This window comes from Salmo salar, chromosome ssa06, assembly GCF_905237065.1.
Source record: "Salmo salar chromosome ssa06, Ssal_v3.1, whole genome shotgun sequence".
In the NCBI taxonomy this organism is placed as follows: domain Eukaryota; kingdom Metazoa; phylum Chordata; class Actinopteri; order Salmoniformes; family Salmonidae; genus Salmo; species Salmo salar.
This window is the reverse complement of record NC_059447.1, coordinates 72,895,362-72,909,178: the sequence shown is the minus strand read 5'-3', so window position 1 is coordinate 72,909,178 and position 13,817 is coordinate 72,895,362. Positions and strand designations below refer to the sequence as shown.

The window sequence follows — 13,817 nt, the reverse complement described above, 5'->3', positions numbered from 1 at the left end:
GCGTACAGTTAGATAACTTGCATAACATTAGCTAACGTAAATTGCTAGCTGTAGCCTGTTAGCACGTTGATTTGGTGTGCATTACAGTACATAAAGGGCTAACTAGCTACCCTCTTAGTCTTTGATACACTCCCATTTACAAAATCAGTGTGATGAGACTTATTGGCATGATGATCAACTAGTAATTCCTAACATGAACATACAGTATTATAGTTGTGAGTTGATAATAATCTGCTGTTGTATGTCGACTGTATGTGTTCATCCTCGTCTTTGCCAGGCTACACAACAAGCACGTGTAATCCATCCACATCAACTTTGACCCCCTTGAACCAAGCCAGGTCAGACACCTCGGTGTCCACCAGAACTATTGAGCAGCACTATGACAGTCTCATCCGCTGTGGCTCGCTAGTGGAGGACACTCAACAAATAGATGCTCTACATCAGCTGGGGCAACTGCAGAAAACTCTGCGAGGGTATTCCAACAGCATCTACCTGACCCCACCCAAGCCTAAGGTGAAGGAGGCAAAAGACGGCAACGCAAAGCGACAGAAAGTAAAAGACTCCAAACTGAGAAAAACTGAAGGGGATGATGCTCCCACAGAAGAGGTATAGATCACAAGACTGATGCACTAGCTAATGCAACAAATTTATGCAATACATAATTTCATGCTGAATGGTTGTCCTTTTTGTATTGCGTGGTTAGTTGATCTTATATATCCCTGTATTGGATATGAATATTGCATCATGGTTATTACACCTTTCATAGAAGCTTTCTCCTTCCTATACTTTTAAGGTTGATGGAGAATGCTGGATTGTCATTGGATGACTCATCTGTCACTCACAGCATGCTCACAGCATGCCTCTCACTAACTGGATCAGTATTCTCCAGTGTTTTCCCCCTACTGTGTCCCAGTTAGCAAACAGAAGCAATTAGTCACTTGATTATAATGTTCCTGACATTTGGCTTGCCCTCACCTAACATTATGGCCCTGTGTGCTTTCGAGAGAATGTTGATGAAACACTATCAAGACCCGATTCAGTGAGAAGGGATAGATTGCAGTACAATAAAACAACTACCAGTATGTACAGAGTTATGCAAACCAAGCAATGCTACTAAGCAAAATTCCCTTTGCCAGTTTTAGAGTGTTTGTGGAAAGCCACATTGTTCCTCAGTTCAATAGTAGTCTAGCTGTTCCATAAGGACTACATGTGACACAACATCATTATGTATGAAATATTTTAATTAACAATGATTGTCACGTCCTGACCATAGAAAGCATTTATTTTCTATGGTACATTTACATTTTAGTCATTTAGCAGACGCTCTTATCCAGAGCGACTTACAGTAGTGAATGCATACATTTCATTTCCTGTGCTGGCCCCCCGTGGGAATCGAACCCACAACCCTGGCGTTGCAAACACCATGCTCTACCAACTGAGCTACAGGACTAGTCATACACAGTTAGATTGCCATTGCCCAATCATTAAATAGCTTGCTTCTGCTAGATGAGCTTTATAAATTGAATGGTCTCTGGACTCTTAGCCTTGCATGAAGCTCCATTGACATCAAACATTTTGGAGCAGGGCACCATGGGACATTACAGAGGATCTGCCTGTCACACTGACTGTCTCTGTACCCCTAATGTTTTTGGAGCCCTGGTCAGAGGGAGGGTAAGGGGTCTGTGTGTATTTGTGGGTGTGGCAGTTTTAGGTCTGTATGGGGGGGGGCTGTTGTTTTTTTTAGGTCAGGGAACGGTGGAGATGTCTATGCTATGGGGTGGGGGTGTAGGGGTCTGGCAGGCACACTGACAGAGCGGGGTAGGATGAGATGTTTTGGATCGCAGGAAAGAGACCTCCTGCTGGGGTGGCCCTGGTTCTCCTCTCATCATCCCGGTGCAGTAATGAGGGCATCCCCATTGTCTAGTACATTCCGGACTGAAAATACTGATGTGTAAGGTCCCCACTACCCCCTCTCCTCTTGTTTGTCAGTCTGCCACACACACACACCACATGAATAGAGTTCTTATGCAATTACACTGTTTTGAATCAGGTCATGTTGCTGCTGTCTGCTCTCTCTGTTGGCATTCATTCACCATTGTACTCTGACTGACTATGAGCAGACTACACTTGACTTAATATTGACCCAATGTCGCTTGTTTTTGTAGTGGCTTACAATGGTACAGTGTTTATGAAGGATCCACCCCAATTCAAGTCAGATTGGTCATCCTGTCTACTAGGCCTTGGTCAGTTTGACCAGTTGTTAAGATACCCAACCATCGTAACAGTCCTCATTGACCTTTCACCTTTTTTAGAAGTGGACTGATTGCTATGGTTACAGGATATAAAAATGGGGTCTATAACAAAGATCTCAACCTCTGACACTAACCTGTTGACATGTGAACTTTTTGCCCGTGAGCTATTCTACACTCCAGAGCCGGTGCAGGATGAGCGTGAGAGTGAAAATTGGCGGCTGAGCTGAGTGGAGGGCCGACTGACTGAGGAGAGGCATTCCTTGTCCTTCTCCACTCTGCCGTAACATTAAAACATGGCTGCCGGCCACCACCGACAATTACTGCCCGCGTTTCCAGAGAGCAGCTTGGAAAGTCAGTGAGAAGTCACACACTGTCTTCCAGCATTTCACCTCAGTGGAGGACAGGGAGGGAGAGAGGCAGAGAAGACAGGACAAGGAGAGGGAGAGGACCTGACAGGGAGACGGGAGGGTGGGAAGAAGGGGATGAATGTTTGTTTTTTTCGCCAATGAATCAGCCATTGTCGTGAGATATGAGAGTCTGGTGCTTCATGAAGGGCAGTGGACACTGACTAATGTTGCTGCAGAATTGTAGGCAAAATTAAATCCGCTCTAAAAAAACGTTATCTGTGAGGTAGTTTACAGAGGACAACAACTTTATCTTTTTCCATAACAACCTGGTCAAGAAGTTGCAAACAGTCAGCCTATGATTATGTGATTGTTGGATAAAATCAGGACGATTCAGGAATGACTTAACACTGCCACCACCACACCACTTCAACACAGTATCTCAATCAGCCAGTCCAACCCAGTGGGTTTATAGACATCCACTAGACCAGTGTTTCCTATCTCCAGTCCTCCCAACATAACACATTTTTGTTGTAGCCCTGGACAAACTCCCCTGATTCAATTGAGGGCCTGTTGATTAGCTGACAAGTTGAATCAGGTGTGCTTCTACGGAACTACAACAAAAATGTGTACTGTTGGGGGTACTGGAGGACTGGAGTTGGGAAACACTGCACTAGACCTCGGATGAACCTCTACAGTCCTCCCTATTTTGTCTGACAAATCCCCCCCATTGTTCTGCTGATTATGCTTTCTTCGTGGGAACCCTGTGTTGTTGATTAGATGTCCTTTGTCTTGCTCCACTGCAGTAGGCTAGTTGTCTAGAGAACTGGATTCATACTGTAGTACTCTGAGGCTTGATGCCCTGACTGTAATTCTGGATTTTAACAATGATATGGAAATGAATAGTCTATGTTCCATAGGCCTTTACTTTCTAGTGTAACTTGATTCAATGATAATTCATTAATATAGCTAGCTACTCAGTGATCCCCTTTCTCAATATGACCCTTCTCATTCCAATTCTCATAATAGCTGGATTGACATGCTTATTGTCAAAGACGACAAGCATCTGTGAAAGATGTTGTGGAAAAACAAACATTGTTACATTTTCCATTTTGGTGACAGTCATGAATGTTTATTTATGTTTAATCTACAGGAGGAGCCCCTGCCTCCCCCTCCACCACCCAGAGGGTTCTATATCCATGGTGATGTTGGTAAGACACATTATCTGCAGGTTGTAACACATTATCTTTCACCTCTGGACTTCTCCACCCAAGGACTACCACTTCTCGACTCCTTTAGTGTGTGTCACTTCCTAAAATACCATGCATCTTCACACTTCTATCACATATATCACAATCACTCCTTTCTCCTGTAATGCTAGTGTGTGTTGCAGCTGGCAATAAACCTGAGTTTTTCACCCGTCTCCTACTAAGCCGTCTCCCTCTAACCGGGGGCAGTTGTTCCATCCACCTTTTACAAGCAACTCTATAGGTCCACCTCTTACCGGGTTGTGCTCGCTTTCAACACATTACCCACAAGTTATAACACATAATCTGCCAGTTAAAACATTATCTACAAGGTATAACCCATTATCTGCAAAATATAATTACGGTAATACATTATCTGCCAGTTAAAACATTATCTATAGGTTATAACACATATGATAGTTCTAACACTTACTTAGATTCAGTTTGTTACTGACCCTGTTACTACTGAATATGCATGGTATTGTCATGTTTCATGCTTTTCTGAGGGGGATATTGTTAGCTATATTCTATGATGAATATGTGTTTCGTTCTTGTCTGTCTTTTTTGGGGGAAACTCCAGGCACAGGGAAGACCATGCTTATGGATATGTTTTACTCTCATGTGGATAACGGACGTAAGAAAAGGGTCCATTTTAACAGCTTCATGTTGGACATCCACAAAAGTTAGTACTCCCCTCCTAGTATGTCTCTTAATATACAGCTGTCAGAGGTTTGTTTGCTTGACTTTGAGCAAGTCCGACACCTCCATACATTCTGTATCGTATATTTACCTCACTCTCTGTTGATCCTGATGCCATAATTGTGTACCATTATGCATATAAGTGAAATTACTGCTGTTACTACTGCTATGCATTGTTAGGGGGTTTGAATTTCAGATGCAGGTGTGCTTTAAGATGTTTGTGTCTGACGATTGTGTAACCTTGTTAAAGGGATCCACCGGAGGAGACAAAGCACTCCTCAACGGAGGCTGGGGAAAATGTTCACCTATGACCCCATCTCGCAGGTTGCCATGGAGATCAGCAATGAAACCTGTGTCTTGTGTTTTGACGAGTTTCAGGTGAGTGAGTGTGTGAGTGAGTGAGTGTGTGTGTGTGTGTGTGTGTGTGTGTGTGTGTGTGTGTGTGTGTGTGTGTGTGTGTGTGTGTGTGTGTGTGTGTGTGTGTGTGTGTGTGTGTGTGTGTGTGTGTGTGTGTGTGTGTGTGTGTGTGTGTGGAACAAGGGGGACATGAGGTGACTCAAGCAGGTGTTTTTGGACACAGAACAAACTATAGTTAAAAAAGAGCATAACAAAAGGCACAAAACAACAAGCACTATAATTCCCATTAACTCTCGACTGCACAAACTAATAAGACAGAACGCTGATTTAGTCAGTCGAGTTTTATGTGCCAGCTAATGGGGATGATGACATGGACAGAATGATCAGATCCTTCAAAACATGAACATCTCATTTATACTGATGAACAGTAGGCTATGTCATAGGCAGGCTTATGACTCTAAAGTATTTCCCCATGTCCTCCTCTTGCTTAGAGCCATCTGAGGGCAAGGTGCTAAGTCTCCTCACACTCACATAAACAGGGCTGAAGCCACCTAGTGGTTGGTGTGAGTGTAGCAGCACTCTGAGACCCTACTCAGGCACTGAAACAGATGTTTTACATGGAGGAAGCTGCATCCCCACACATTTGCTCTGGATCATAGGTACCTCTTATTAGCAGTCCAACAGCATTTAAAATAACTGTTGTTGCCTTTCCGACAATCCTAACAGTAGTGATGTATCCACTGGGACAAATAAGACCAGTACTCTGCTCTTTAGCTATTTTGTCATGCTGGCTAGTTGATATCTGCATTGAGAGGCATATAGCCTTGCTTCTCAGTGAGCGACAATAAGACGCATAGGTATTATCATTCATCCTTATGGGGGGGTCAAAGATCACCATAGGCAATGTCTCTCTCTTTCCCTCTCTAATCACTCCCAGGGTGCATCGGTGTGGAACAAGAGCCTCTCCTTTCATTCTCCCTTTTCACATTTTAAACTGCTGCACACTCTCCTCTCGCATCCTCATTGGTTTGTTTTGTTTATGGTTGCCTTGCTGCTTTGCTTTCTTTGCTTCTCGACTGTTGCTACCAGCGAATATGGACAACACACGTGTGTCGTATGTGATGCATAAACAAGAGGACGAAGGGGAGGGAGGGAAGGAAGGAGTGGGGAACAGAGTGTGTGTGTGGGGGGGGGGGGTTGAGGGTCCATACCAATCAGCATCCTCCTCCACTCAGCCATGCAAATTAGGCTATGTGGGTATCAGTCGCACTCGCCTGCTTCCTTAAGTGAGTGGCGCTGGAAAGCGACTGGCGGCAGCAGCGGGTCAGATGGATCTTATCCTCTTAAATGCTAATGACATTTCTCCTTTCTCTTCATTAGCACTGTGCCATTATCAGTAATTTGTAGCCCCCCCCCCCACCCCCCTCCAAGTCTCTCTAATGAATACTGGGCATTGAGAAGGATGCCTGAGACGGAGAGAGGGATGGAGAGACTGAGAGAGACTGAGGACAGAGACAGAGTGGGAAGAAAGCGCTTCAGGCTTTCATTGTCTCAGAACCCCAGTCAGTGGGGCCTATCTGTGAAATTACTCAGGTTGTGTTGTTGTGTACGTAAAGGGGTGTAAGATCAAAAGAGGCTTAATTTGGCACCCAAGTGCGACGCCGCGGTAAACTGACTCCCCGCTAGAGTAATTGGATGCTCATTTGAATATCGACAGTGGTGGCGGCGGCGGCACCGTTGTTTTTGTGTTACACAAGTGCAGTATATTAGCCCCCCTTCTCTTTCTCTGGGAAACCTTTCGTATCTCTATCTCTCTCCCCTCTCTTCGTATTCAGCAATCAATATCGGCCCTTGGAGTGTGTGGTGTGTTTAGGGCCCATGAATAAACAAATATGGGTTGGATAAAGGTCATAATTAAATGATTCTTTTGAAATTAAAATGAAAAATAACGGCTGGAGGAAATGGGGCCTATTCAGTGAGTGTATATAGGGCCCAGGCACCTTGGCTTTATGTGGATGTGGCACACACACACACACACACACACACACACCTTAATTTGCTGAAGGAGAGTGCCTCTTGCTGCCTTGTTGCAAAATCAAGGCTTTAGCTCCGATGCTAATGTAGTATTGGCAGAGGGCATAGGGGTTAGCATGTGAAAGTAGAAGACACTCCAGGCTAAGAAAGGCAGCATATGCTGTGGAGATGGCAGTCATAAGTGTCTGTAAGGCAAGGAAAAGAGAGGGATGTTAAGGAGGGGGAGGGACCATTAGATGACAGGAACACCATTCCTCTTATCCACAAGTTGGACAACCCTACATGGACTACAATCTGCTTGATTCCTAATGAAATACATTAGAGTGGATTTGACCAAGGAGATTGATTAGTGATCATAGAGATTTGGGGGTTCAGAAGTACAGTTTTACTATTTGGCAAGATGGTCAGTCAATCAGTTGCTCATTATGTTTGCCAATGTCCTCTTGACATGTGTGGATTGATTCAACATAGTGCCGTGTAGTTGTCTATTGGTGGAAAAGCCAGCGGTTCCATAGTGCTAATAGATAATGATCGTAGAGGCCAGCAGCAGCTCAGGGACAGTAACGCCGTCAGGGCCCTCTTCACAAAATGTCCTCCATCTCACACGCACACACAATCACACACACTTCACACCTTTTGTGCGGCCATCTGGGAGTCGCTTTGTTTGCCATTGTGGCCCCTGTTTGAATTCATATTGCTTTCATTTTTTTGTTATTCTTTTCTTTCTCTCGCTTTGTCTGTTTAGTTGATTAGCTCAGCCTCGCCGCGTTGGCTTGGCTACTTGTCCATGACAGAAAGCTGCTTCGTGACCATTTGCAATGGGATGGCGGGTGTGACCATGACCAGGGTGAAAGAATAGAAATGACGTACACCTAAATGACTTTAATCAGCTCAGGAGATTACGTGGTCATTCTCAGCTCCCATGTGTTGACCTATATGCACACACAACCATATGCTTGTCTGCCACAAGAGATGTCACATTGTAGTCTGGCTGCCTTTTAAATTCTCTCTTTCCCCCCAGGTGACTGACATAGCTGATGCGATGACTCTGAAACAGCTGTTTCAGACGTTGTTCAGGACCGGGGTAGTGGTGGTGGCCACCTCCAACAGGCCTCCTGACGGTGAGGTCAAAGTCAATTCGCTCTCTGTACTGAGTCTCTTAAGACGCATGAATGTACATGCGTCATTCATGCTTAACTGTGGTATCGTTGCACTGTTATCTGATTTTTGTAGCACAAACGCACAGTCACAGTCCTACACCATTGTCAGCTTGTATAGCAATTCAGCTCTCTCCTTTCTCCTATTGTGCTGTTGAACATCCAGTCCAACCTGTTCACTTCACATCGTGTCAAGCTCACCTTTCTCTTCTATATAGCTCACTCCATTGTTTTTCAATTATACTCACAATTTGGGCAAAACAAAATGGGAAAGGGGATACCTAGTCAGTTGTCCAACTGAATGTATTCAACTGAAATATGTCTTCTGCATTTAACCCAACCCATCTGAATCAGAGAGGTGCGGGGGGCTGCCTTAATCCACATCCACGTCTTTGGCGCCCGGGGAACAGGGCGGGGGCAGGACAACAGAACGACAGATTTTTACCTCGTCAGCTCGAGGATTCGATCCAGCAACCTTCTGGTTACTGGCCCAATGCTCTAACCACAAGGCTACTTGCCGCCCCAAATGCTGTGTTCTTATGGGAGAAGTTCCTTCCTGTTTCACACCGTTCCAAAACATTTCTCCCTACTGAACACAGCCCTGATGATGATGCTGAAGGAAAGAGCGAGGGGTAATCACAGACATGAATTTAAATATATGGCTCTGGGGTGAACTAGGCTTCTTTCTGTTTGTTGAACTGATGTTGAACATCTCCCTCCTTGCCTTTTTCTCCATACCACTGTATTATCTGAATCACCTGAAGTCCAGTGGTGTGTGTTGCCTGTCTGGATCAAAGACTGTTCAAAGCGTTATTTTTAATCATGAAAGAAGGAGAACATTATTTGATACACGTTCCATGAATCGAGCCATTTAAACTCTTTAATCTCTCCCTCTCGCTCGCTCCCTCCCTCTCTTTCTCTGTCTCATTCTCTCTTTGTTGATTCCACCGCTGTCGTTTTGTCGAGGCTGTGATGTTACATTTAATGCTAAGTGAGGGAGAGTGAGAGAGGGAGTAAGAATGGATGGAGAGCGAGAGATAAAGACATGACGTTGGCTCTCTTCTCATGGCTAACGTCATCAATGTCTCGTCGCTCAATGGGTTTCCAGTTGATGGCAACCGAGATCGCTCTCTCTTTCATATATAAAGACAAGCTTGTCTGACATTTACCAGCCATTATGAACAAAGCGACAGACCACGCAAACTTGATGGAGATGCTTGTTTGTTTTTTAATTAGAAGGCAAATGGAACACTAAGCCCTCAGAGACAGCCTGACATGAAAGTAAAGGAGGATTCCTCCTTTATTGATCTCCACATGAGATTGTGCTAGCTAGGCTATCAAAAACAGCTAAAGTGGGTTATGTGGTATATAGATGGCGCTAGGCTATCAAAAGCAGCTAAAGTGGGTTATGTGGTATATAGATGGCGCTAGACTATCAAAAGCAGCTGAAGTGGATTATATGGTATGTAGATGACGCTAGGTTATCAAAAGCAGCTAAAGTGGGTTATGTGATTGAAGGGGAACTTACTTAGAGACGATGTGTCACGCTCCCCAGCACACTCTTGTTTTTGTCTGTTGTTGTGTAGCTAGAGCAGAGCAGTTGTCGCCTTGTCGTCCTTTAGATGCTCTTGTGTTAATGGATGTTTAGTAGAGAAGTACAGGCTGAATGCTTCATTTCAAGGTTTACAAACTAGAGATTGTGGTGTATCTAGCTGCTTGTCTCTCAGGCCCATTGTAGGTCAGGCCACCTTACATTTCAATGGGATCTAATGTTGCATCTCACACACAACCTGAAAGGATGGATGTGGGCTGTATGATTAGGCTTACCTTCTCCACCCACAGTAAAAAAATGGACTTTTTCAATGTGTTGTATTTGCTTCCTCCTTACTTTTTTTATTAAAGTTGCAGTAAACATGCTTATTTCAAACCATTACCACATTGATAGGAGCCTTCTCACAACACACATTGATATTTGTAGTATACAGTGCATTCGGAAAGTATTCAGACCCCTTCCCTTTTTCCACATTTTGTTACTTTACAGCCTTATTCTAAAATCTATTAAATAAAAACAATTCCTCATCAATCTACACACAGTACCCTTATAATGACAAAGCGAAAACTGTTTTTTAGAATTTTCTTTGCAAATGTATTAAAAATAAAGTATTCAGACCCTTTGTTATGAGACTCGAAATTGAGATCAGGTGTATCCTGTTTCCATTGATCATCCTTGATGTTTCTACAACTTGATTGGAGTCCAACTGTGGTAAATTCAATTGATTGGACATGATTTGGAAAGGCACACACCTGTCTATATTAGGTCCCACAGTTGACAGTGTATGTCAGAGCAAAAACCAAGCCATGAGGTAGAAGGAATTGTCCGTAGACCTCAGAGACAGGATTGTCGAGGCACAGATCTGGGGAAGGGTACCAAAACATTTCTGCAGCATTGAAGGTCTCCAAGTACACAGTGGCCTCCATCATTCATAAATGGAAAAAGTTTGGAACCACCAAGACTCTTCCTAGAGCTGGCCGCCTGGCCAAACTGCGCAATCAGGGGAGAAGGGCCTTGGTCAGGGAGGTGACCAAGATGGTTCCTCTGTGGAGATGGTTGTCCTTCTGGAAGGTTCTCCCATCTCTGCAGCACTCCACCAATCAGGCCTTTATGGTAGAATGGCAGGACGGAAGCCACTCCTCCAGTAAAAGGCACATGACAGCCCACTTGGAGTTTGCCAAAAGGCACTTAAAGGACTCTCAGACCATGAGAAACAAGATTCCCTGGTCTGATGAAACAAGATGGAACACTTTGGCCTGAATGCCAAGCGTCACATCTGGAGGAAACCTGCCACCATCCCTACGGTGAAGCATGGCGGTGGCAGCATCATGCTGTGGGGATGTTTTTCAGCGGCAGGGACTTGAGACTAGTTGGGATCGAGGGGGAAAGATGAACGGAGCAAAGTACAGAGAGATCCTTAATGAAAACCTGCTGCAGAGCATTCAGGACCTCAGATTGGGGCGAAGGTTCACATTCCAACAGGACAACAACCCTAAGCACACAGCCAAGACAACGCAGGAGTGGCTTCGGGACAAGTCTCAATGTCCTTGAGTGGCTCTGGACTTGCACCCCCGAACGAACATCTCTGGAGAGACCTGAAAAAAGCTGTGCAGCGACACTCCACATCTAACCTGACAGAGCTTGAAAGGATCTGCAGAGAAGAATGCGAAAAACTCCCCAAATACAGGTATGCCAAGCATGTAGCGTCATACCCAAGAAGACTCGAGGCTGTAATCGCTGCCAAAGGTGCTTCAACAAAGTCCTGAGTAAAAGGTCTGAATACTTATGTAAATGAGATATTCAAGTTTTTGATTTGTTATAAATTTGTTAAAATGTCAACTTTTTTTTGCTTTGTCATTATGGGGTATTGTGTGTAGATTGAGGTAAAAAAAACTATTGAATCAATTTTAGAATAAGGCTGTAACGTAACAAAATGTTGAAAGAGTCAATACTTTCCAAATGCGCTGTAGCTCCAACTGTTGTTCTCTCCACTAAGAAGGTACACTATATATACGAAAGTATGTGGACAAATTTGTGGTTTCTGCTATTTCAGCCACACCCATTGCTGACAGGTGGATAAAATCGAGCACACAGCCATGCAATCTACATAGACTAACATTGGCAGTAGAATGGCCTTACTGAAGAGCTCAGTGACTTTCAACGTGGCACCGTCATAGGATGCCACCTTCCCAACAAGTCAGTTTGTCAAATTTCTGCCCTGCTAGAGCTGCCCCGGTCAACTGTAAGTGCTGTTATTGTGAAGTGGAAATATCTAGGAGCAACAACGGCTCAGCCGTGAAGTGGTAAGCCACATTAGCTCACAGAACGGGACCGCCGGGTGCTGTAGCACGTAAAAATCGACACTCACTACTACTAAGTTCTAAACTGCCTTTGGAAGCAACATCGACACAAGAACTGTTCGTCGGGAGTTTCATGAAATGGGTTTCCATGGCCGAGCAGCCGCATACAAGCCTAAGAACCATGCACAATGCCAAGCGTCGGCTGGAGGAGTGTAAAGCTCGCCGCATTGGACTCTGGAGCAGTGGAAACGCATTCTCTGGAGTGATGAATCACACGTCACCATCTGGCAGTCCAACAGACAAATCTGGATTTGGAAGATACCAGGAGAACGCTACCTGCCGGAATGCATAGTGCCAACTGTAAAGTTTGGTGGTGGAGGAGGAATAATGGTCTGTGGCTGTTTCTTATGGTTCGGGCTAGGCCCTTTTGTTCCAGTGAATGGAAATCTTAATGCTACCGCATATAATGACATTCTAGACGTTTCTGTGCTTCCAACTTTGTGGCAACAGTTTGGGGAAGGCAATTCCTGTTTCAGCATGACAATGCCCCCGTGCACAAAGTGAGGTCCATACCAAAATGGTTTGTTGAGATCGGTGTGGAAGAACTTGACTGGCCTGCACAGAGCCCTGACCTCAACACCATGGAACACCTTTGAGATTAATTGGAACTCCGACTGCGAGCCAGGTCTAACCGCCCAACGTCAGTGCCAGACCTCACTAATGCTCTTGTGGCTGAATGGAAGCAAGTCCCTGCAGTAATGTTCCGACATCTTGTGGAAAGCCTTCCCAGAAGAGTGGAGGCTGTTATGGCAGCAAAGGAGGACCAACTCAATATTAATGCCCATGATTTTGGAATGAGATGGTGGACGAGCAGGTGTCCACATACTTTTGGTCATTTAGTGTACCGTAACAACGTTTAAACAGGTCTAACTTCATTGTCAGCTGCAACTCCTGTAAGCTTAAACCCAAACATCAACAACACCTACTCATTTCCATCTTTCCAAGTAGTTTAAGGGTGTGTGTGTGTGTGTGTGTGTGTGTGTGTGTGTGTTTTATCTGTCTATCAGGGATGCTACTTCAGATGTAATTTGTTCCAGCAGAGCTAATTGGAAAGTCTATTCACGGGACTCTGTGGACAATGTCCAAGCTGAAAAAGCGAAAGTCCTTTCTCCCGCCACCATTGTTTGGGAATGTAATGAATTGTATGTTGCTGCTGCTAGCTGCTGCTGCGGGTAGAGAAATCCATTTTTCTCCCTCTGCCCCCATCCCTTTTGTGCTGCCTCCCAACCCATCCTTTAGTTCATGAATAGCCACTTTATGTGCCAATCTGTGCTGGGAGAATTACATTATTAGGAGGCTAAACAGCAGCGCTAACATGGCGCCTCCCTCTCCTTTCAGATCTGTACAAAAATGGACTTCAGAGAGACGCCTTCCTGCCTTTCATCAACGTGTTGAAGGTAAAGACAGTCATCCCCTCTTCTCTCCTATTTTTAATTTATTCATTCATTTCTCTCATCCACCTGACACCACACACACACACACCTCTGTTACTGTGTCTGTCTCTTTCCAATTTGCTATTGTGTGTTTTTGTGTGTGTGTGTGTGTTTTCTACCTGAGAAGCACGGTGTCACACACGATGTCACAAAACTGACTTTGATCATACCTGGAGATGGTGAAAGACTCAAAACGGACACAGAGAGCGAGGGGGATAGAAAGAGAGTGAACGCTCGCTGTGTGAATGGGAAATGGACAAGCGAGCGGAGGGAATGAACCAGCCTGCTTGCATTTCAAAGTGAGGAGAGAAAGGGGTGAGGGAGGGGGGAGGGAGGCGGGTGAGGAGGGGGGTGGGCTGTGAGGTAGCACCATGGATAGAAA

At 44.8% G+C, this 13,817-nt stretch overlaps 1 protein-coding gene across 1 annotated transcript in view; it reads left to right on the top strand.

Moving 5' to 3' along the window:
* The window catches only part of afg1lb (AFG1 like ATPase b), a 32,746-nt gene that overhangs the window by 896 nt on the left and 18,033 nt on the right, over positions 1 to 13,817 (top strand). The window contains exons 2-7 of the mRNA XM_014205505.2: positions 278 to 606; positions 3,750 to 3,807; positions 4,424 to 4,525; positions 4,793 to 4,920; positions 7,955 to 8,054; positions 13,341 to 13,399. Coding sequence (XP_014060980.1) covers positions 278 to 606; positions 3,750 to 3,807; positions 4,424 to 4,525; positions 4,793 to 4,920; positions 7,955 to 8,054; positions 13,341 to 13,399 — 776 coding nt within the window. The remainder of the gene's footprint in view (positions 1 to 277; positions 607 to 3,749; positions 3,808 to 4,423; positions 4,526 to 4,792; positions 4,921 to 7,954; positions 8,055 to 13,340; positions 13,400 to 13,817) is intronic.